The sequence below is a fragment of the Marmota marmota genome, unplaced genomic scaffold, assembly GCF_001458135.2.
Source record: "Marmota marmota marmota unplaced genomic scaffold, marMar, whole genome shotgun sequence".
Lineage (NCBI taxonomy): Eukaryota > Metazoa > Chordata > Mammalia > Rodentia > Sciuridae > Marmota > Marmota marmota.
The window spans coordinates 15,127,145-15,152,725 of record NW_025999853.1 but is presented as its reverse complement, the minus strand read 5'-3'; the positions used below and the strand labels follow the sequence as shown (position 1 = coordinate 15,152,725).

Genomic DNA, 25,581 nt, shown 5'->3' with positions numbered 1-25,581 from the left:
ACAAAAACTAAACTTTACCTAAATTAGCTTCTACTGTGTTCCAAAACCTCAGAATAACAGACTAGAAATACTGGGCCCCTTTGTTTTGCTCGCCCTTCCCTCCCTCCCTCCCTCCCTTCCTTCTTTCCTTCCTGTTTTGTTCCCAGGGGCACTTAACCACTGAGACTCATCCCAAGCCCTTTTTATTTTTTTATTTTGAGACAGGGTCTTACTAAGTTGCTTAGGGTCTTGCTAAATTGTTGAGGCTGGCCTTGAACTTGTGATCCTCCTGAACTTGTCTCAGTCTCCCATTTGGCTGGGATTACAGGCATGTGCCACTGCACCTGGCTTAATTTATTTTTTTTAATTTAAGGAATTAAATATAAGTTCCCGCAGTAAGAGAAGTTAATCTTTAGCATCATTGAAGGAGTTGATAAGGAAATGAGACCAAAAAATTGGGAGATCATATTCCTTTATTACATATATGAAATATAAAAACAAATTAACAAAGCAATATATATATATCTTTTGCAAGTCCACAGGACCTCAGGAAAACAATATGTTCTGTATGTGAATTTAATCTTATGGCACTGTGGTTCATGTTTTGTATATTCAAGTACAGAAGAAACTGTATGGATAGTGGTTATGCAGGGGTAAAAGATGAAAACTAATGAAAAACTGTAATTTGGTGAACTATCACATACATTGTGTTTAAAAATGTGTAAATATGATGACTCTACACTGTTAATAAAGACAAGGAGTAGAACTGTTTCATGTTCAGGCTTAAATACTAAACACAAAAATATAACAAACTCAGTGTCTACAATAATTTTTGAAGTGTATACAAGTGCATTGCAAATAAATGAGGCTTTTAAAATGTAAAAAGTCCATTTCCCCTTTATGAAAACATACTTCTACACTTAATGATTTCTTCCTTTTATTTTAAAGTCTTTTTGTTTAGTTTTTTAAAAAGTTTCACCACGGCCAGCATCTTGGAATCTAACCTCTAGCCCAAAGCTGAGACTTCATGAAAATGTGTACTCCTTTCAGGTTGTATCTTCACATAGATTCTCCAAGTGTTTGGAGTTAAATAGCACATCTTCATTATATAGGTCACTTCTTCCACGTGTAGTGGCAGTGCTTCTGTTTCAGCAGATTTTTTTTTTTTTAAACAAGCCCTTTTCTTTTCTTCCTGTCAACACCAGTCTCCAAATTTTCACAATGCAAGTGGTAGTTGGTAAAGTGCTTTATACAAGGAAATACTATATACATGTGGAGAGGTTCCATTTGGCATCCCACAGACCTAAGTTCATACACTTCATACAAGGGAAGGCTCTTTTTTAAGAAATACCTTTCCTTATAGTAAGTGTGGGTGGGGATCCCTTAAAATCTCATGAATTACTTTAAGTAGCATCACTTGTAGGTAACACACCTGAAGTTGGGGGAGTCCTTATTAGAAGTCCTGCCCTTCATGGGTTACTGCTGAATATCATGCTGCTATTGAAACATCCTTGATAATCAGACTTTCAGAATCAGTCCATAGAAAATAGAAACCAGCATAGGGGGTTTCATTCCTCTTTACGAAACAAAACTCTATTTAAACATGGGCCCAGAACACATAGATTAGACAATGCCCACATATTTGAACATTTCTCCACATTTTGGCACTTTAAAAATTTTCCAGTTTTGTTTTTGAGGTTTCTTTTTCATTAAGTTTGTGTTTTGTACATAGACAAGTGCCATTGTGTGCTGTACACCTTTATTGTTACTTGCACTCCTTTTTTAAAATATCCATAACTTTTCTTCCAAGAGATGGTTTCCAGTGATGGACAAAACTTTTCATATTCACCACCAATTTGCCCGTTCTTACATCCTCATGCCCAGCTACAAGGTACTCCAAACCTAAAATAACAAAATTAAGAATGATACAGTGTTAGACTTTATTGAAGGGGGAAATGTGACTTCATTAGTTTCATTTATTTGTGGTTTTGCATATGCATGGTTGAAATAGGAAGTAATAGACAATAGTGGCTCCCATTTAACAAATATTTATTCTGTGCCAAGTGCTTTACATGGATTATCTCTTTTAATCTTGAAAACAACCTGTGTGGGGAGAGAGAGAGAGAGAGAGAGAGAGAGAGAGTGTGTGTGTGTGTGTGTGTGTGTGTGGTGTGTTTACAAATGAGAAAACTGAGGCTCAGCAAAGTTAAGAAACCTGTTTATTGGCAGCAGCAGTACCTTGACTCAAACCTAGGTCTGTCTGATACTAGAACCTGTGCTTCATACTGTACCACTCTCCATGGGACAGAAGTGAGGATTCTGTGGGACCTTAACAAACTGATATAAATCAGTATTTCTGTATATTAAGTATTCCAGCATATTAAGATGGAATTTAGGAAAATGAAGCAGGCATTTATTTAAAAAATTGGAAATAGCTATGGATTATACAAAATAACACATATGCCCTATATAAAGTTGATATGTTTTCTGAATATAGAGCATTTGTTTTGATACACTAAAAAATATATTGAAGCTTGAATAGATCTACAGCTGCCCATATAACTCAAAGTTCTTTTTAGACTTCAGATTAAAAATTATGGTTAACAAATTCACACAAAAATGATTGTTTAGTGTCATTACCTACATATTAATTTTAAAATGATAATCTCCATAGTAAATACTCATAATGAAATCAGTTTTGGTATTTAGAAACAATTTTTTAAAAAATATTATAAGATTGGGCAAATAACTTTTTTTATAAGATAAAATTTTCCATTATAAGAGCCATATGCTTTTAAAATTAAATAAAATACTAATGTTAAAATTCAATCGAAAATGTCAATTTAAGCTTATGGTTATATATTTATTATTCATTCACTTAAAGGACCTAGAAAAAATGTTATAAGTAATGAATATCTGTAAACAAGCATGCTATGGTTTCTGATAACATATCTACTGAAAACAAAACAAGGCTTCTTGGAGAACAGCACATTCCAAGTCCAGGCAGACAGACATGAGGTAAGTATGAGACATATATTGTACTAAATACCAGGGAAACCTCCAAAGATTAGTAGGGAGCTTTCTTAGAGGATTCAGAAGCTCCAGAATGGATTGTAACAAATTATAACTTGTCAAGGTAGTGATAACATGAGCACCAAGAAACATAATAATTGTGCATATGGAAACACACTGAATTAATGAAAATCCCTAATTCCAATATTATGCTCAAAATAAGAGAAAGCCAGAGAGAAATTAATTTGGCATCTTTTGAGGCAGCTGTTAAAGCCATCCCTTATATTGGAAATTAAAAGGAAAGAACTCGGCTTTTATCCTGCCTTTGCAATAAGAACTGCATTTCATGATAATCTATTACCACAGCTCGGGAGAGAAAGTCCTCTCACTGAATGCTGGCTAATAAATGAAGAGAATTAGACAATTTAAAAAACATCAAACTTGAAAGTGCGGATTCATAAAGGGACATCAATTGGTGATAAAATCATTAAAAGAATGGTTAATGGAAAAGTGGATGTTTGTACAGTATCAATCAGTATTGCTTGATACTCAAGTGGAAAAATGGAACTGCCCATGGAGAAATCAGACTGTCCTCAGTGTAACCCAAGGTCAAGCTTAGTGACACCCATGTGGGTCACACAAGTTTTATATGCTTTCTGATAGGATTGGATATGATGTGACAACAACAGCTATAATTGATGCAAACCAAGGTGTTTATCTTGAATCAATCAAGCTTTCCATTAGGAGACAGGAGACAAAAGAACAAGCTAAATGCCACCACAAGGAACCACCCAGGCAAATGTAGAAGGTTGGATAATCTATAGGACACATGGCCTAGTTTCTTAAACCAATCATTAAAAAAAAGGAACCTATGCTTGAATAGGAGATTTGAGGTTCTGAAAAGCCAGATATAATGTGAGACTTTAGATTTCATATTGGAAGGACAAATCAGTTTCAAAGGATATTTAAGGATCAGTTGGGAAATAGGTTGATAGTCTGATCTCTTATCAGAACTTACCTATTTTTCATATTAGGTAATATGAAAATACACTGAAATTAAAGGTAATGATTATTAACTGAATAAAGCAGGTTATAGAATAGAGCATATTCTACTATTTCATTTAGGTTAAAAATACAGCACACACACAGAGAAAGATCTGGAAGGATTTGAACTAAGATATTAACAGAGGTGATCTTTGGGGGGAGGGTAAGAAATGTGAAGTTTAGAAATTTTCCCTAAATTTCTGTACTATGCATACATTTTACCATTTCAATAATAATAAAACAATTAAAAGATTATTAAACAAAATCAATTCTAAACTTAAAAATAGCTATAATGATGTTGGGGGGGTGGGAAATAGTGCCATAGAGAAAATAATGGCACAATAATTTAATGACACAATATTATTAAATAATGATATAATAGTACTGGAAAACATGTAGATTATACCGTAATTACATTCTTTAAGGGGTAACCTTAGCTTCTGCATGAAAAAGAATACCAATATTTAATTGATGTATTAGTTAAAATGTAATAGTCTTGATATTGTCTAATATCTATCTGGAATAATAAACTCTTTTTAAAAAATTACAATAAACAATTTTTTTTTAAAACTCCAAGACTAATAAGTCTAGTATTTTAAATGAATTTATTCTGAAACTATAAAAAATACAGTTTACCATTAAAGTATAAATATAAATTAAACTAATATGATGATACTGATAAATCTTTAAGTTATAGAGTAACACCATACCAAAAATTAACATGCAAAACAATGTGATCTTTTTTTTTTTAATATTTATTTTTTAGTTTTCGGTGGACACAACATCTTTGTTTGTATGTGGTGCTGAGGATTGAACCTGGGCAGCTCGCATGCCAGGCAAGCTCGATATCGCCTGAGCCACATCCCCAGCCCCACAATGTGATCTTTTATATCTCTTTTTAGCATTTGCATTTCATTTTTTTATCTTTATGCTTTGACATCTATTTTGCTACAAGTTGGAAGGCACAAAGTTTTATTTTATATCCACAGAAAAAGAAAATATACTTTAGTGCTAGTCTTGGTATTCTAAACTACATGATTGATGGATGAGTGAAGGTACACAAAAATTAAAAGGAATGATTTTTCAGAGGTATCCGATTAGATTACTCCTTTTCAGAGTAGCAAAGGGAGCAAGTTGACGTGCAAGGTTTCAGAATTTTCTTATCAGCTTTCTTTGGCTGTAGCAATTGAACTTGTAAAAATGGAAAAACAAAGTAAAATGAAAGAGTGTCTGGTTTTGCTTTGGCAGGTTCCAGTCTTTTCTTCAAAGAGAGTAAACATGTTTTCAAGAATTCTTTGAATAATTGCGCTTATGTTTTCAATTGTGATGAACCCAGTTGATTCTTTGACTGTTTGGCAGAAACCTGATTAGGAAGTACAGTGCACTTCCTGGAGGGTGGCTGAACCGGCAAAGCTTTTGTTTCAGTGTCTTACTGAAAAACCAGCAGATTTATTTTTTATTTTTTTTATTTTGCTAATATAGTGGAAAAGTGCTTATAAGAAGAGCCCCTCAGCACAGATCACTGGGAAATAGAACTTAATAATGATTCTTTGTGTCCTGCATTCAAAATCTAAGATTCTCACTACTTCATCTTATCCTTAGGTATTATGTATTTTTTTCAGATTGAAATGCTTTCCCCCTTTTTCTTATTAAAATTTGAATGAAGTGGGCTGGGATTGTAGCTCAGTGGAAGAGCGCTAGCCTAGCATGTGTGAGGCCCTCAGTTCAATCCTCAGCACCACATATAAATAAATAAATAAACTACCACTAAAAAACAAATATTTAAAAAAGTTTGAATTTAGATAAAACACTGAAGGGCTAAAAAGGACATGATAAATTAATTAATAATTGAGAAAAATTAGCATTTGTATCACTGCTTAGATTGTTTAGATTGAGGGGATACTTTATTACTGTTTTTTGTTCTCTGTTTATCTGTTTCTTTCAAGTTTATTAATCAGAGACCACAAAGGACTCCTTATGAACATGACTGTGGGTTCCTGGCATATATGGAGAAGGAATTAGATCCAGAACATAAATTATGCACCTGTTTCAACACAGATGATGACTACATAAACAGGAAGACAGATGACATAAACAGGGAAACAGGACTTTTTTTTTTTTTGAGTTATTGTTTGTTTTACTAGAAACTACTGAGTATTATATTACCAATGTATAGGTACTAATAATAGGTACTAAAGATATTATGATCAAAAACCTAAATCCTGTCCTCAGATTTAATGAGGGAGACAGAGAACTAAGTAGCTTATGACAGTGTATAAAGAGTGCACATAAACAGTGTAGAGGTAAGAACTCCTTTGCTTACTGCTCATCTCCACCTCTGCCATACATTTTAATGTTCAAATCAAATTTCCCTCCCTTCCAAGTTTCTCTAAAATTCTATTTAAAAAAATTTCCCTGTTGTTTCTGATTTGAAACCAGAATGATCATTTAATGAAAACAACACGGTGAGAACTTGAGAGTTGTTTTCTGTCCAAGAGAAACAGATGCTTCTCATGCAATAGTAAAAATGAATTCAATATTATTTGCACAGATGGACTTTTGCATTTGAGCTTCCTTTGGCAACAGGTTCTAATGTAATAGGATCTAGTTTTCAGATAACATGCTAGTGGCAGATAAATTCATAAAAGTGCTTTCTATGCAACTGGCACCTGGAACCAATCTGAGACTTCTCTTTTAGGACAGAAAGTATTATATTGCTGGATTTTAAATATTTTACTTTTACAGAGCACATGGTAGATAATTTTTTGATGTTGGTTCAAAAATTCCACCTGGATTTTCCCCAGAATTCAAATGGTGAAGAGGAGAGATGCCCTTGCTGAGTTTACTTAAGTTGTGGTTCAGGGGATGTAAGTCAAGCAGCAAATCAGCAGAGACATGGTAGATTTTAAGTTAGAAAGGTCTAATGCTCACCAGGATTAAGGATTGGACAAGTGCAACCTCTGTTCGTCCATGATTCTGGATATAATGTTCGCTTTCCTCGTAAAATCTTCAATTTAGTAGATTTTAAGACTTTTTTAATCTTCACATTGACCTCAGCATGAGAACCTTTATCATGAGCTGATAAAATCTTTATTTTTAGCACTGTAACAACATAATTCCACAAGTCAAAATATAACAATTTCACATTATCTTTTGAAATTTGAACAATTTAAATATGCATTTCAGAGTAAGAAGGTGCATCAATGATCAGAATGTGGAAATTTGCTTTAAAAACCATCAGGTCCATTCATTTTTGCACTCATTTTATCTCATTCCTCTATATAAACTGTGTTCTCCCTTCTTGGGAACTTTTACCTTCTACTTCCTCCTATATCACTATACTAGGGGGATAGCAGCCATTTGTTTACTGCAGTTATAATCTTAAATACATTCAGCTATCAAATCTATATAGAAAGAAGAAACAGGAAGTTGAATTGTTATCCTGGTTTTTATTTGGATTCTGACTGTATTATACTTTCATGGTTGACCATATGTAATGTATGATAGAGAGGAAAATGTTACTGCTAGAATATATTTTACAGATTCAAAAGATTATATGATGATTATTATCTACTCTTTTTCCCTTGGTGTACAATGCAAGCAGACTGGAGAGTTATGGTTTAGATATGTGGTGTCCCTCAAAAGCTTACAATGTGAAACAATGCAAGAGGTTTGGAGGGTAAATGATTGGGTTATAGCCTTAACCTAATCAGCAAATTAATCCCTGATGGGATTAACTGAGTGGTAACTGGAGGCAGGTGTGGTGTGGCTGGAAGAAGTGGTTCATTGTGGGGGGGGTTGTCCACGAGGTATATATTTTATATCTGGAGAGTGGAGTGGAGACTCTCTCTGCTTTCTGATCACTATGTGAACTGCTTCCCTCTGCCATACTCTCCTGCCATGATATTCAGCCTCACCTTGAGCCCCAAAGAATGGAGCCAGCCTTCTATGGACTAAGACCTCTGAAACCATGAGTTCTCAAACTTTTCTTCCTCTACAATTGTTCTGGTGGGTCTTTTAGTCACAGCAGTAAAAAAGGTGACTAAAACATGGAGTTAGGGAAGCTGTCCCTCTACTGGAGAACTTCAGTATTTTAATAGTTTTTAAAACAACTTTAAAAGTGTATTTTAACTTAAGATTTTAAAAAAGTGCACATTTATGGAGTACCATGAGTTAATTCAATACATGTATATATCGTGTAATGTTCAAATCAGGGCAAGAAGATCTACTCAAACATTTATCATTTCTTTGTGGTGAAAACATTTGAAATACTTTAACTTCTCTGAAATACACCGTACAGTATGTATCATGATAGAGCTCTAGTATTTTGTTTGACTTTTGATTCTATTATGTCCCTCCATCTATAAAATGGATGGATCTGGGAATTAAGTAATGAAGTAAGTTGGAGTGGGGAAGAAAGTAGACCTAATGAACACTTGATGCAATTTTCTATTTCATTAGGAAAGTTCTTACTGGCTCATCTACATCATATTGGAAGACTGCGTATAAGGAGAGAAGCTTATCTTGGCTGATCCTATGTTCTGAGAATACAGTTGCCAGAGTCTTTACAGAATAATCAAAGTTTAGACTTCTAAAAGGTCTTAAGAACTCATCTAGTCTTGCAGGTTTTAAGAAATTAAGTGAGCTGCTCAAGTTCACATGACTGCTTGGCTAGACGTAGTGTCTGGACTTGCCTTGCTGAGTAAATGCATCAAGGGTGACTAGCATAGTGCCTGGCTCATGATAAATGCTCAGCGAATGTCCACCATTATTATTCTACTGGTCTTTAAGCTCAAATAGAGCAGTTGCCTTGTCTGTTCATTATTTTGCTCAACAAATATGTGATAAAGTAATAAATAAATGAAGTGTTTTTCAAATAAGCCAGAGAATGGGAAGGGAGAAACCATTTTTTTCCCCAAGTCTTTAGGTGTCATATAGTTAAGAAGACCAAGGTGCTTCACTCCCTCATTAAGAATGTTCAAATCTCCTCAGTAGAAAGTTAAAACAGCCAGATCTATTCTGTTATTTAGCCAAATTGAGAGGTGAAGAGAGGGAAGTATGCATGTAATTATAGATAAGATTTATATGTTTGTTATCATTTACTTTTTAATCTTTTATGAGATTAAATACTATGTTATCAAGAATCTAAATACTTGGTTTCGGAAAGCATGACTTACAATTTTCTCTTCAGAGTACTACTGCATGTTTCAGGCCATATAAACTATAGAACAATAAAAAGCCTCATACACTGATCAAGAATATGTTGGTAAGATAAGATATGTTGGTAAATCTTAATATATTTAGCAATAAATGTGAAGCCATTTGGAATTTGAAGATAGTAAGTCTTTCCTCAGGGTAGTACCATTTTTCTTCTTCCGTATGATGTATTTTCATAGTATTTGCAAGGTAGAGATGTCTAGAGTATTCAGAGAAGCTGGCAAAGTTAGGTGGATAGCTAGTCTCAGTGTATCACTAAAATATATCATCTTTCTCTTCCCTACCATTTCCTAAGCATCTACTATGTGCTTGGTAATGTGCTCATGTCATCTGCCAGGCCTCCCATTTCCTTAAAAATTCTCTGTACTAGGTTTGAAAAGGTTCTTAGCACATTTGAGAACTTCAAACTCACCGTATGAATATTTCATTCCACAGAATGCCTTGGAGTTTCCTAACACCTGTTCCTTACATTCACATTTACCTATAGAAAGTAAGTGGAAAATGGCATTAGTTATTGAGAGAAAAAGAGAGAGAGAGAGAGAGAGAGAGAGAGAGAGAGGTGTGTGTGTGTGTGTGTGTGTGTGTGTGTATGTGTATCAGCAAATAAATCCAGGAAACACACCCTTTAAACCTTGAGTGATTCATGCAACATAACCCATAAATACTAAGCAACCATGAAATAGTCTCTTTCTGAATTGAATGAGTTATCATCCAATAAAGTATTTTCCTAAGAAAATATAGAAGGTAGAAACAGTGTCATATTTCAGTACTTGTAACTGGTGCTATGGTAAATATATTAATATCAATATGTTAATATTCCATGTCCAGTGGTAATATTCTGTATTCATGAAAGGGAACAATTAAATGGATAACCTATAGAAAAAACAATTTTCTATAATTAATGTTCATGACCACAAAAGTCAAATAAAATTATTGGATAGTCCATTAAAGGTAATACCATCCAATTTAAAAAGTATTAATTTAACACCTGTGATATGCAAATCCTGATATAACCTTCAGATATATCAGCATATAAAGATGAGCAAGATACAATCCTTGCCTTAATGATTACAACTCAGTGAAGTGAATAAAGCAAGTGTATAAAAAGCAGTAAGTGGTCTATGAGAGGCATAGTCTGCTTGAGTGGGTCACATATGTCTGGGAAAGTGGGAAAAGGTTTTGTGTCTGAAGAAGAATTTGAAATGGACTTTGAAGAAAAAGTGGGATATTTTCTCACAACAGCTAAAATTATTACAATTCTAATGTGTGAGAGAAATGCCATGCTATGTAGAATTTTCAAAGTACTCTGTACGAGACCCATATAGAGCATGTGCATACTCATTATCTGTTTGTATTCTCTTTAGAGTGATCCTGGAGGACAATGATTATGTCCTATTCATCTTTATATTCCTAGATCCTAGAAAGGATATGATTTTCAATCTTAACTGATTTAATGATTAGATATAGTTGCCCCCTTTTCTCTCCCCTTCTCTCCTGCTGTCATGAACTTCATAAGTTATTAGCACTGAGTGGTGATAGCAGTTAACTCTTGATGTGGCGTGCTTATGCCAGGTACTTTCCTTATTGTTTCAGTGCTGGAGATTGAACCCAGGGCCTGGTGCATGATAGACAAGCACTCTACCACTGAGCTATACCCCCCCTACACACTCTACTAGGCACTATTTTGTTTTACATTTATTTATTCACTTAATAGTTTAACAGGTAGAAATTTGATAAGAATATAGGGATAAAAGAGTTAGCAAAGAAATGTAAGCGTAAAAGGATAGAGTGTTTGTGGAAGGGTCAGTGGTCCTATTTATTCTAAGTACTGGCTGAGTTGAGAATAGTAGTAGAGGCATGAGGGAAGGCCCTGATTGACATCCAATTAGGCCCTGATTTTAACTTGTTAGATACAGAGGATCTGTTTAGAGAGGTTAAATGAATTAAAAAAATACATATATATGAAAACTAATCTGATATTACTTCCTCAGAAGTATTGGAAGGGAGAGGAAATGGAGGCAGGAATCAATTAAAAATTAGTGAAAGCAATTATAACAATAACATCAATAACTAATTTGAGTGCCAACTATAAGTCATAAATATGTGAGGAACTTTACCTGTATGATCTAATTACTTAATATTTATGCCTATTTATGGAAGTAGGCATTAATGAATTAAGACTATGAAGGCTCGAAGTAGTTAATCAGCTTGTCCCAGGCAGGATAGCTAACAAGTAGAAAAGCCAGATTTTAAGCCTCAGTTGGGGAGAATCTAAAACTCTGATCTTTTCACTATATTGTCCCTCTAAGTCCTATGTAATGTGGGTCTAACTAGAGAGGTGGCTATGGGTCACAAAAGGAAGAAGCATCAAGGATGCTGCAGAATTGGGGTTTGCAAATCTTGACAATGGGTTGGATGAGGGCCAGGGAAAAGGAAGAAAAAAACAAACAAACAAAACTTCAGGGCCTGGTAGTATAGTTTAGGGGTAGAGCTCTTGGCTAGAATGTGTACTGCCCAGGGTTCAATCCCTAGTACAAGGAAGAGGAAGGAGGCAAGGGTAAGAAGAATTTCATTAAATGAAGCTTTCAGCTAAGGTAAAAGGGAATTGTAGTATCAACAGAACTGGGGAAATTAGAATTTCAAGGGACTTTAATTCAAAGGTTTATGTAACAGTTTCCTGACTTATTGAAAGAATGTGGAATAGCTCACAGAAGGGGGAAACAGAACTCAGAAAGATCAGGAATCAGAAAAGCACTGGAGATCCAGTCAGTATGGACTCCTGGGTATTCTCTTATAGCTTCATCATTGGCTTTATGAAGTCTAACCACTTTCAGCTTTGCCACTTTTAGGTCTAGACTTAAATTCCAGAGAGAGAACATCTGATTGGCTTCTCCAAGACAGACGTAGAAAGGGCTGCTTCCCATAGGAAAACTGTGTGGAGCTGTCCCCCCAAATAGCAGGAAACAAAGGAAAATGGATCTGGCCAGATAGAAGCAGCAGAGGTCTAGTACAAGGGGGAATATAATGAATTAGAGATTTGAAAGGTAGAAGTGAGAGGATGATTCTGGTGAAACCAGGTAGATTGAGTGACGTGGAAAACATTGGCCTGTCCACTGTGGCTAAAGCTGCCAACAAAATCAGAGAATGAGTTTACAAGTGGAAAATCACGGTGGAATGAAATAGTGGAAAAGAGAAGTCAAAGGTGCTCAAATCAGCTACTGTGATCTGTTAAATAATATTGCTTATAATCTCAACATAGCAGAGTTTTACTCATGCACAAGTTGTAGTAACCTAAGTGAAATAGCTCATGGCCTTCTATAAATCTACCAAAACAGGAAAGTATAGTAACTACCACGAAATAAAAACCTAATGGAGGGTTGGGGGTGTAGCTCAGTGGTAGAGCACCTGTCTAGTGTGTGTGAGGCCCTGGGTTCCATCTTCAGAACTGCATAAATAAAAAATATATATAAAATAATTTGGTGTGAAACTCCAAATGGCATATACTATTCCTCAATGCAATGCTCTCCTCTTTAGTCTTTCAGCCTTTTACAATTATTTGAAGGTCTTTGTCTGCCTAATAATACTCCTTTTTCATATGCTTAGAGCTCAAACATTAAAATTTGTTGGTCAGGCTTCAGCCCAGATATATTTTCCGAATGTGAATCTGGAAGGAAAGAAAAACCTGTTTAGTTTCAAAATGTTGTAGTAACTAGGTTACTAGATGGAGTCTTGCAAAGTTGACCAGTCTGGCCTTGAATTTGTGATTTCCCCCTACCTTAGCTTCCTGAGTTGGTGGGATTATAGGTATGTGCCACTGTACCCAGCACCAATATGATTTTTAAAAATTGAATTAACCTAGTTACTAGAACATTTTGAAAAATGAGCATTATTTACAAGTCCATGGCACTATTTAAAACCAGTTTTGGTATTAGGAAGTGAAATTTTATATCTGGTGATCTTTACCTCACAAGAAGTGGTAGAAATTAAGGGTATTAAGGGACTGAAGATGTCATGCAGTGGGAGAGCACTTGCCTAGCATATGCAGGCCTTGGGTTTTGTCCCCAGCATCACCAAAAAGAAACAAGAAAAAAGAAAGAGAAGAAAGAACTTAAGAAGTAAGGGTATTTTGTTGGAATAGTGCCTTATACTTCTAGTTGAAAGTTTTTTATGGAAACTTATGGTAGATTGTAGGCATGCAGGCACCTAAAGACTTTTTAAATTAAGTGATTAAGAAAAAAGTGCCAGGATCACTATCCTATACCCAGTGGGAATGTTGCTGTTTAACAGGAAACTGAACAAAGTCTCCCTGCACCTGGGGCTCATATGGATGAATCCTACAGGCTCTCTGGGGACATCACAGACCTAACAGCTGTGGTGGACATGAGGGTCTGGAGTCATTCTGGTGCCAGCCACTTTATGTGCTAGAACATGTACTTAATTGCTCAAATGTAGGGATTTAAAAACAACAACAAAACTTTTTCTTGATGATCTCTAATCTAATTTCATTATATTATATAAAACTCTCTGAAAACAAGGAAGGCAGCCCAGATCTGTTTCTGGGTTACTTCCAAGACTAGATACATAATAATAAGCTCCCTAATAACAAGCATCATGGGCTCAGTGAATGTCTGATAGTCCTAAAGATGTGATTATTACAAATTTGACCTAGCAGACCAAGTTGAGAATTATAAAAAAGTCACTGTATTAGAAAAGATAATGAAAACTTGTAAAAGTGACTATTAAAGTTGTAAAATTCAGACTATGTAACACTAAGGCAAAAAAATTTCATAGGAAAGATTTGTTTTCTTTTCCAGATGCTTAAAAGATAAATGTGGCAACTTCATATAATCTTATCTTTCTCACCTTCTTTCTTGTTAAATTAGATTAGAGATCATCAAATTAAAATGAAACCATTAGGAAAATTATTATAATATTAAGTTAGGTAAAAGAACCAGACATGCAAATATTAGTGTTTCTCAAATTTGGGTGGTTTCTTCCTGATCTAAAATATAGATTAGAGGATGGATCAGAATAGAGGTGTGGATATATGGATAAGTGACTATTCAAACCTTTCTGTATGTTTGAACATTTTCATAAAAAAAAATTGGGGGAAATTATTATAGACAATCAATACAGTTTTGTAAGTTCATACTTGAATACATCCTCAACAATGTTAGACAAAAGAGAAAACAGCCTGTGTCAAAAACCAGATGACTATTGCTGAGGATTAGCAGGAGAGGCCTGATATCTTAGCTCTTTCAGATCTGGTTTCAGAATCAGGCAGCTGTGATCAGGAGTTCAGATCCTGAGGGGTTAAGGGGACAAAGAAGGGACAACAGTGAGGATCACCTTTTAGAGACAGATTGGATAAGTTTCTCCTTGCCAAAGGAAGGAGGGAGCTTGGGGAAAAAGCCACAACCAAAAACTAAAACCAAATGATGGTTGTTCATGAGCTGGGATTTTTGTTTTTAGCAAGCTGCAGACATAGGTAAGCTGGCAGGGTTGGCTTCCAGGCATGAGACCTGTGCAGTTACACAGGGCCTTGGGCTGAGAAAGGCTTTGTGCTTGATGGAAAGCTCTGTGGTGGCACTTTGACATTCTTTGCCATTTTTGAACAAGAAGCTTTCCATTTTGACTAGCACCAGGCCCTGCAAACTCGCTAGTTCTGGAAGTAACCCAGAAACAGATTAAGGTTGCCTTCTTTGTTTTGAAAGAGCTGATATAATATAATGAAATTAGATTAGAGATCATCAAGAAAAAGTTGTTTTGTGTGTTTTTATTTTTTAAATCCCTACATTTGATCAATGAAGTATAGGTTCTAGGTAACTCAGTGGGTTAACAAGGAATTCTTAATGGGAATTATAGAAAATTTAAAACTGAATCACAATGAAAACACTGTCTATAAAATCTAGTAGGATTCAGCAAAAGAGAGCTTATTAGGAAATTTATAACCTTAAAAAAGCTTGTTAAAAAATTATTAAAATAAATAAGTTAATCATTGAACCAACAAAGCTAGAAAAGAAAACAATAAGATCAGAAATTAGTAAAATAAAGAAAAATTAAATAGATTCAGTCAACTTAATAAAAAGTTGTTCTTTGAAAAGCAAATTAAGATCAGTAATGTTATACCATCAACCACAAATATATGAAAAAAATGTTCAACATCTCTAGCAATTAGAGAAATGAAAATCAAAACTACTCTAAGATTTCATCTCATTCCAGAATGGCAGCTATCAAGAATACAAACAACAATAAGTGTTGGCGAGGATGTGGGGGAAAAGGCACACTCATACATTGCTGGTAGAACTGCAAATTGGTGTACCCAATATGGAAAGCATTATGGAGAATTCTTGGAAAACTGGGAATAGAACCACCATTTGACCTAGCTATCCCACTCCTTGGTCTATACCCAAAGGACTTAAAAACAGCATACTACAGGGACACAGCCACATCAATGTTTATAGCATGACAATTCACAATAGCTAAACTGTGGAACCAACCTAGATGCCCTTCAGTAGAAAATGTGGTATATATACAAAATGGAATATCATTCAGCATTAAAAGAGAATAAAATCATGGTATTTACAGGTAAATGGATGGAGTTGGAGAATATAATGCCAACTGAAGTTAGCAAATCCCAAAAAAACACATGCCAAATGTTTTTTCTGATTCAAGGATGCTGATTCATAATGGGGTTGGGGTTGGGGGAGCAGGGGAGGATTAGATGAACTCTAGATAGGACAAAGTGAGGGAGGGGAAAGGAGGGGGCATAAGGGTAGGAAAGAAGGTGGAAGGAGATGGATATCACTATCCTAAGTACATATATGAAGACATGAATGGTGTGACTCTATTTTGGTACAATGTGAAAAATTGTGCTCTATATGTGTAGTATGAATTGTAATGCATTCTGTAGTCATATATAACATAAAAATTAAAAAAAAGATCAGTAAAGTCAATTAAGACAATAAGAACAAAATACAGAAATAAGGTTAAGGACTAAAAGGAAAACTAACTGCAAATTGAGTAGATAGTTAAAAACTTATAAGTGAATACTATGTTTAACTTTATACCAATAAGTTTTTTTATTTTTTGTTTTTGTATAGGTATTTCTCAGCCCTTTTTAGTTTTTGAGATGGAGTCTTGCAAAGTTGCTATCTGGCCTTGAATTTGTGATCCCTCTGCATTAAACTCTTGAGTCTCTGGAATTATAGGCATGTGCCACTGTGCCCAGCATCAATAAGATTTTTAAAATTAAATAAAATTGATAATTTTATAGAAAACTTTAAGTATTAAAACCAACTCAATATTAAAATAATTAATAACCATTGAAGATAATCAATCAGTAATTAAATATTTTCTTCTACTCACAAACACCATGTCAAGATGGTTTTGTAAATAAGTTTTAACAAACATTCAAGCAGATAATTCTAGTCATGCACTGTATAATGACGTCTCTGTCAATGAAGGATTGCAAACACTCTGCTGGTCCCATAAAATTATACCACTAAGTCATAGCTATCTTAGTTTACGTAAGTACATTTTATGATGTTTGCACAACAATGCAATTTCTCACAACATATCCTTGTAATTAAGTGACACATGACTGTATTTCAATATAAATTATTGCAGATAATAGATAAAAATAATGGTAGAAGGATCTTCTAACTTATCCAGATATATGATACCATAAGTTATAGGCCAACAATCAATTATAAACATAGAAAAATTCTAAACAAATAAACAAACTAAAAAACCAAAAAATCCTTGCAATGTATGTATGAATAAAAATATATCATGACCAAAGGGCTTATCCTAAGACCGAAAAAATAGCTTGATATAGGAAAAAATCTTTTTTTTTAAATTTGCATTTAACCTAATTTTATTCATGCTTGCCTTGGGATGGGGAATAGACCATTTGGTAAAAACAAAAACTGTCTTATCATATGCAACTTTTAAACTACAATAATTATGTATCTTAATTACTTCCATGCACACAAGTCTAACATTACAGTATTTAAAAAAAAATAAACAATTAAGACTTCTAGGAACATTTTATAATAAAGTAATTCCTAATTTTTCTTTGTAGATAGATCAAGTACCTCCAAAATACACATTCCTATAGGAAAAATCTTATTTTTAAACCTCATATTAGTAGATTACAAGAGAAAAACCATATGGTTTTCTCAAAGGATACAGAAAAGACAGCCAAATACAAAACTCACTAATAATAAAATTAGGAATAGAAGAGAATGACTTTTTCTGATAAAGGCAGCATATCAAAAATCACCATCAAATATGTTGGAGAAATTTTCAAAATGTTTGCATCAAATTTGGGAAAATATTATACTGGAGGCACTACCCAGTGCAATAAGGCAAGGGAAAAAATGAGGTGTATGAACTAAAAGTGAGACAACTGTCCATATTTACTAATGATATGATGGTCTACATTTAAACATCCAAGATAAACTATAAACCACTGGGATTAGTAAACAGGTTCATTAAGATTGTTGGATACAAGATCAAAATCCAAAAAATAAATGATACTCCTTTATATCATTAATAATAATTTAGGCTGGGTGCGGCGGTGCATGCCTATAATCCCAGCAGCTCAGGTGGCTGAGGCAGGACTATTTTGAGTTCAAAGACCTCAGCAATGGTGAGGCACTAAGCAACTCAGTGAGACCTTGTTTCAAAATAAAATACAAAATAGGGCTGGGGATGCGGCTTAGTGGTCGAGTGCCCCTGAGTTCAATCCCTGGTACCACCCAAAATATTAATAATATTTTGTAAGTTCAAGTAAATAACAATTTCTCAATAGCAGTTAAATCTAAAATATATTTAGGAGTAAATTTAATAAAAGATATGCAAAGCCTTTTTGGAGAAAAGTGACAAAATGTTACTGAAAGGCCTTATAGAAGACCTTAATACATAGAAAGATACATTCACATTGGGATCTCCTTAATATTATAAAAATGTCAGTGAAATTGCAATCGGAATCTCAACAGAGATTTTTGTAGGGCTTAATAAGCTCAATTGGAATTTCACAGGAAAAAGCAACAAACCAGCAGCTAAAATATTTTCAAGAGAGAAAAACAAAATGAGGGAGTTTCAAGAATCAGGGCTCCTTATAAAGCTGTAACAAGGCATTGTGGTACTTGGCTTATGAAACATGATAGACAATATATGGATTTATACATATATGAAACAATACAGGAGGTGGCATTACAAACAATGGCTCCAGCTTCTCCCATGACCATGTCTTAGACATTTTCATTATCATTCTCAGTTTCAATTTCAAGCATCCCCTTCTTAGATGACCTCTACATCCTATCCTTTAGCATGCTTCCAGCACCAACAATCCTTTGAAACCCTTCAATCTCTTGACCCAACCTCTTTTCACCCTCATATCCTTTCTTATCCAGCTTGTATTCCATGAGTAATCATAGCCCTCTGTTGCTTCATTCTTGCTTGGAAAAACCTCAACCCAGATTAAATCCAATTTTTTTGCTTATGCCTGCATCCACAATGCTGAATATGACAAAGGAAAAGATCATCTGTGCCAACTGGTGTTATCTCAAATGCCATATCACAGGCCGAAACCCTCTAAAGAGGTCTGGGGCTGTAGCTCAGTGGCAGAGTGCTTGCCTAGCATGTGTGAGGCACTGGGTTCAATCCTCAGCACCACATATAAATAAATAAAAATAAATAAAAATAAATAAAGGTTCATCCATAACTAAAAATAAAACACCCCTCCAAAGGTTTTGGCCTTACTCCAGGTAAAAGCCCAAATCCTTCCAGTTGCCTATATAATCTCCACTCTCTCTCTTTTACTATCCTCCTGGCGTTCTCTGCTCCAGCCACACTGGCTTCCTGGTCCACATTTGAAACTGTGTTAAATGAGCAATTTGGTGCTAAATAAAATCACTTGAATTTCTATAAGAGAAGACTGAGACAGGATGAACACAGAAAGGAAGTATGGACATCATTATCCAAAGTACATGTATGAAGACACTAATTGGGTGTCAACCTACTTTATATACAAACAGAGATATGAAAAATTGTGGTATATATATATGTAATAAGAATTGTAATGCATTCTACTGTCGTGTATTTAAAAAATAAAATCAATTAAAAAAAAAAGAAAAGAAATCCTACAACCAGGAAAAAAAAAAACCTATGTCACAGCAAGCTCATGAAAAGAAGGAATGGAAAAATATCATAGGACAATTAAGTCAGAGGAAATAGTATTGATTTGACAAACTTAAAGAATCAGAATAGACAACAAAAATCATTTTTCATATTTAATTAACAGTAATTTTATTTATGTTATTACTTGGCTTATATTTACCTTGTAAAATTACTTTTGTTTTATAGTTGTAAAAAGACTATAAATATAAGGATTTCACATGTAGCTTTTGCTTTGAACATATTAGACTAGTCTGTAAGAATACTTTTTCCTTTAAATGGATCTGTACATTTCCAGATCTATTCAGTTATGCCTTAACTATGTAGAACATTAGGCTGTAGAGGGAAATACCCCAAAATCTTCACAGTGTGATAATGAGACCTAGGATGATTTTTTCCCATTTACTCTGATGTTTTACATTTTCCACATTTTCTGTACTAACTAGATATGTTATCCTAACAGAAAATAAACAGGTTTGTTAAAATACCTCTCAGAAAAATTTCAGTTTCATACTATGGGAATCATTGCTGTATTAAACCATAAAACTAAAGAGCTCTCTTCACAGGATCCAAAAGCTGTCCCTGGTTTGTTACATTCATGATTACTCAAGACTAGACCTGAAAATATGATATCAAGTTATATCTGTCTCACCTGAGTGTCGAAGTGCAGAAAATCCTTGCTCATCCTCCCACTCCCAGGTTGGCTCGCTCTTATTATACATGGAATGGAAGTCAGGAACTTCATGATACCAGTCTATGTCTGTGCTGCTTAATAAAACAGAGAACAATGAAGAACTTATGAAGCAATTTTTTAGAACTTGAGTGGAAATGAATCTATACATAGAGATTCCAACTTTATCATTGTCTTTCCATACTCTCAGTTTCTAGGATGCAAAAGTGTTTTAAGAAACTATAGTGAAGAATAATTTATCTTGCAAAATGGACTAGATGATCTCTAGTCTTGCAAGAATAAATTACTTGGCTCTACAATGTGACCAAAATTCTTTAAATATATGTGCAAATATATCTTTGCTAATGGCATCCAAGATTTTCCAGATCACTACCAGATCTTTGAAAGAATCTGAAATACACATAGATGAGAGCAAGTGCCATGCACATTCACCTGCTGATGCAGTCCCCTGTGAGAGGGTCGCAGCTTCCCGCGCAGTCACAAGGTCTGCAGCCGTAGGCTCCGAAGCCCCAGTATCCCACCATACACCTGTCACAGTGTGGCCCTGCCACCCCAGGCTTGCAAGGGCAGTCACCATTGCTGGGATCACAGAAGGTCACTGAGCTGAAAGGAAGGATAGCTGATCCAACTGGATGGCAGGAACACACTACAACAAAGAGGACACAGAGGACTGATGAGTGACCGAGGATCATCTGTAGATTAGGCTCAGCAATTCCAAAATGGCTTCCCTTCACTATACCTCACCTTTCTGAGACTCCTCCTTTAGTCAGTCGGTGTGTACTCAGAGAATGAGAATTAATTAAATTATAGCTAAGCAAGATAAAATCAGAAAAGCATGTCAGCTGCAAAAAGAACATAATTTATTCTAAAATTGAAGTCATTAAATAAGAATGCTGTTTGGTTGCGGTGATGAGGATGAACCAGCAAAGGAGATAGAAGGAGCATTTCAAATCATATACAGAAGGAGTTATATGATGTTTTGGAAGCCAAACAAAGTTAAGCCTCAACTGTGTCAAATGCTGATAGATCAAAGATGAGGAAGGGGAATGGATTGTTGCATTTAGCAACATGAAGGCCATTGATATCTTTCATAGGAACCATTTCAGCATAACAGTGAGTCAGGAATATAATTAAAGAGGACTCAGAAGAGAATGGGAATGGAGGATTCTGAGCATGATAACAGATCTTTTGGCACAGAAATAAGGTGGTATCTAAAGCTGGGTAGGGATACAAACTCAAGTGGAAGAGTAGGATTTTGTTTGTTTTGTTTTAAAATGGGAGAAATCACAGCATATGTGATGTTTGACATTGATGGGAATGATCCAGTAGAAAGGGGAAAACTGATAACGAAAAGAGAGATGGGAGAATTGTTGGAGGGATGCTTGAGTAGAGAAGGAGGGACAGGATCTGAAGTAGAAGAGGTGCTGGTCTCAGGCAGGAGCATGATCAGTTCACAGACACAGGTGGAAGGCAGAGCACATAATCACAGGGGTGGCAGCTGGTGGGACTTTTCTTCTGATGGCTTGGTTTTGGGATAAAGTAGGAAGCAAGGTCACCATCAGGTGAGAGAGATGATGGAAATATGAAGAGTGGGAGAGTGAGAGACTTAGGAAGTGAAGTATAATTAGTTGTCAGGCAGCAGGCAGTAAGGCCTTCAAGGTTAGTGGACATGAATTTACAGTGTCACCAGATAAAATAGGTGAGTTGTCCAGACTCATAGCAGAGAAGGTTTGGGTTTGGTGATGGAGGAAAGTTGGGTTTAACCTGGGTGGGGTTAAATCTAGCTCCTCAGAGTAAAATCTGTATTCAGACAATTCTGCAAATCCTTCTCCTCAACCCTCTCCTACTCCCAGAATTACCTTCTGCTCACAGATTGACAATCCACAGTATTTCTTTTCTGCTGGGATAGCAGAAATAATACACACACACACACACACACACGTATATAAATAAAATATCTCTGTGCTTATTGAGTTCATCACAAATTCATGTACCTTAACTTCAGGTGGGTCCCCTAAGTAATACTCATCAACTCTACTCAATTTTACCTAGTTTTGATTTTTTTTTTTAGTTGTTACATGGACACAATACCTTTATTTTATTTATTTTATTTTTATGTGGTGCTGAGGATTGAACCCAGTGCCTCCTCACTTGTGAGAGGCAAGTGCTACACCACTGAGCCACAACTCCAGCCCCCAGAACCCCCATCTATTTTTTTTTCTTTAATATTCCATTCACTCTTCCCACTTAGTCTGATGATTCTGGTGCATTAACAAGGTCCTCTAGATGATCTTTACTTTACCTTAAAAATCTCTTTATTTTCATTCCTTCCTCCAAAGATCAAATGAGAAATGCTGGGAGGGATTGCAGCTAATGATGCTGCTGCCCACTAGTCTGTGGTTTTAGTAAAAAAATTTAACTGTCCTGAAACTTGGTTTCTTTTTTTGTTTCCAGAGATTGAACCCAGAGGTACTTAACCATCAAACCACACCTTTAGCTCTTTAAAAAAAAAATTTATTTTTATTTTTTTAATTTTGAGACAGGGTCTCACCAAGTTGCTGAGGCTGGCTTTGAAATTGAGATCCTTCTGTATCAGCCTCCTGAGTCTCTTGAATTGCATGTGTGCACCACTCTGCCTCATGAACATTGGTTTCTTTACTGTGATAGTTACATCTTATGGAGATTTCATCACGTTGAAGTTTTATTTTTTGGTACCAGGGATGAACTCAGGGGCACTAGACCACTTAGCCACATCCCCAGTCCTATTTTGTATTTGTTTAGAGACAGGATCTCACTTAATTGTTTAGCACCTCACTTTTGCTGAGACTGGCTTTGAACTCAAAATCCTCCTGCCTCAGCCTCCAGAGCTGCTGAGATTACAGGTCTGTGCCACCATGCCCAGCTAGGTTGAAGTTCTTTTAAATGAAACTGCATCAGCAAGGCATATAACATGGTGTCTGATATGGAATAGGTCAATTCTCTGCCATATCTTTGGAACTTCATTTACTAGTTATTTTGTTATTAAAATGTCAGCTTGTCTTCATTTCCCCACTATCCAACTGTATGACCTTTGGCAAATCACCTAGCCTCCCATCCCATTTCCTTGTCTGTAAAAATGGAAATAAAAATATGTCTATCTTCATAAAGCTGTAAGAAAGAAGAACAGGTATACACAGCTGGTAGTGTGGTGTCTGGCAAATAGAATTTATCAGTAGTAAATTAACTAATTAGTGCAAAAGAGATTCTTATAGAGGTATGGGATCTGTATTTGTGTGAGATATGGTTCTAGCTCCCAAGGAACTCATGGTCTTGTGGGGGAAGCAGAAAACTATGCTAGAACTTCCATACGCTGTGATGTTCTAAATAGAGGTACGCTTAAGGCGCTGTGGGAGCACAGCCAAGCCATCAGAGGGAATCCTGAGGACACACAGAGAGGGGTGTTGGATCATGAACCAGATCTAACAGACAAAAAAGGAGTTTTGTCTGAGTTGAAAAGGTGGGGAAGGTAGGAAGCTGCTCATTCTGGCTTTACTCATTGTGCTTTCAAAAGAAATCATAGTTAATTGTGATTAAACACCATAAAATTTATCATCTTAGTCATTTTTAGGTATACAGTTCACCCCATTGTGTTTCATGTTTCTGTGTGATGGTGAAACTCTCACTGACTTGTGGACCCTGGGTGCCCTTGGCCTTGCCTGCGATGCTTTTCCCATCTTGTCCATCCAGATCCTGACATGTTTTCTTGTCCTGCTCCTCCAGTTATCCACTCTCTCCTCTATGCTGCCTCTGTTCTTTGTATATATTTCTAATTTTTGTGTATCACAATTCATTGTTTTTATTTGTTAATATACCTGTGGTCCTTAGAACTAGGCTCTGAATCACTGACAGAGGAGTCTTCTTTTTCTTCTCATATTTATTGGGAAAAAACTAATCACAATAATATGCAAAATTAGATTTATTGTGTTTTAAAGGTATAAGATGTATCTCTGTTACAGTTGGAGGTTTGGGAGGGAGAAAGGAATGGATGATGTCAGTATTTAGGGAAGAGATATAAGAATATACCCCTTGTGAAAAATGTAAGTGCTTATCACAAAACATACACTTCATAATGTTCTTTACATCAGGTGGATAAGATAATTTACCCAGAAAATTTGTTAACTCAAATATCCTGGTTTTCTAAGGAGATCATGAAACAAAAAAAGGGCTTTGCGCAGATTCAACAGAAAACAAAGTTGACCAAGCACTGTGCTGATGTTGTCCCATTTAGCTAGCCAGTTGGTAGAATGTTGATTACATTAGACACTTTTCACTGTGGAAGGATCAGATATTTGCCACTGCAAGAGAATGTGGCCTCAATTTACAGTTTTTTTTTAATCTACAAATATGTTTATATCATCAGCACTACCCAGCTTAGATTTTCTGAATACTTTTATCATTGTTTTCTATATATAGAAATATAATATAATGTTACATTTGTCCCCAAAATTGATTTTCCAATTAAATTTGTAGATAGTCAATTGAAATGACAGGGGGATCTTTATCTTCTTATTTTTGTTTTTGAGGTTTAGAACAGTGTCCAGTACATAGTAGATGCTCAAATAAGCATTTCTGGAATTGACCTGAAGCACATTCCAGGCCGTGGGAATCATGTGAAATAGCATGGCCTGTGTGGGGAACGTGAGGAGCTTAGTGTAGCTGGAGTGTGCGTGAACAGAAAGCAGTGGAAGGGAGATGAGCCGAGTGGAAAGCTGTAGAGTAGGTTGGACTGGGGTTGGGATTCCAGATTGTGGAAGGTCCTATGCCAAGAAGATGCATTTTATCCTGTGGGCATAATGAACCATGGGACATTTTAAAGCAGAATCATGATGTGATTAGGATTTAATTTTGACATACAATTTGGTGGCTTTGTATAGACTATACCAGTGGCAGGAAAGCCAGGGAAATGATAGCAAGGAAAGGATTAAAACAGCAGGTGTGGAGGTGTGGGAATGGGAGAGAAGTTTGCATATGAAAAACTTTTTTTTTTTTTTTTAAGATATAAAGGATTTGGGGACTATCCAGATGAGGAAGAATAAATCGTTAAGGGACAAACAAGTTGAGGCAGATTTTAGAATTTCTAGTTTATAAAACTGAATGGATAATGACACTATTTATAAAGATTTGGAATTAAGGCTTGAGAAGGTTGAGATGGATCCACATTCAGAAGGGAGTGGTTTGGAAGGAAGGGAGAAAAGAAGGAGTTCAGGGTCAAACATACCAACTTTGAGATGCTTGAAGGATATGCTAATACATTATAATGGGCAACTAGACATGATCGGAGGCTTAGAAGAAAAGTTGGTAATCATAAAAATACTTTTGAGAGTTACCAGTCAATGGTAGTTGAAACTGGGAGGGTTAGATGAGACATTGCAGGGATAATGTATAGAATAAGAAGACAATCAAGAATAGGTTAC

General features: G+C 35.5%; 1 protein-coding gene across 2 annotated transcripts in view; it reads right to left on the bottom strand.

Moving 5' to 3' along the window:
* Positions 1–434: 434 nt before the first annotated feature.
* Positions 435–25,581, bottom strand: part of Ntn4 (netrin 4) — a 106,412-nt gene continuing 81,265 nt past the window's right edge. The window contains exons 7-11 of one of the 2 annotated variants that reach the window (XM_015482920.2): positions 20,561–20,774; positions 20,090–20,202; positions 9,665–9,733; positions 6,967–7,137; positions 435–1,881 (exon numbers count right to left, since the gene is read on the bottom strand). In XM_015482920.2, coding sequence (XP_015338406.1) covers positions 1,745–1,881; positions 6,967–7,137; positions 9,665–9,733; positions 20,090–20,202; positions 20,561–20,774 — 704 coding nt within the window. In that variant the 3' untranslated portion in view covers positions 435–1,744. The remainder of the gene's footprint in view (positions 1,882–6,966; positions 7,138–9,664; positions 9,734–20,089; positions 20,203–20,560; positions 20,775–25,581) is intronic. The other variant, XM_048803696.1, reaches the window with a different exon arrangement.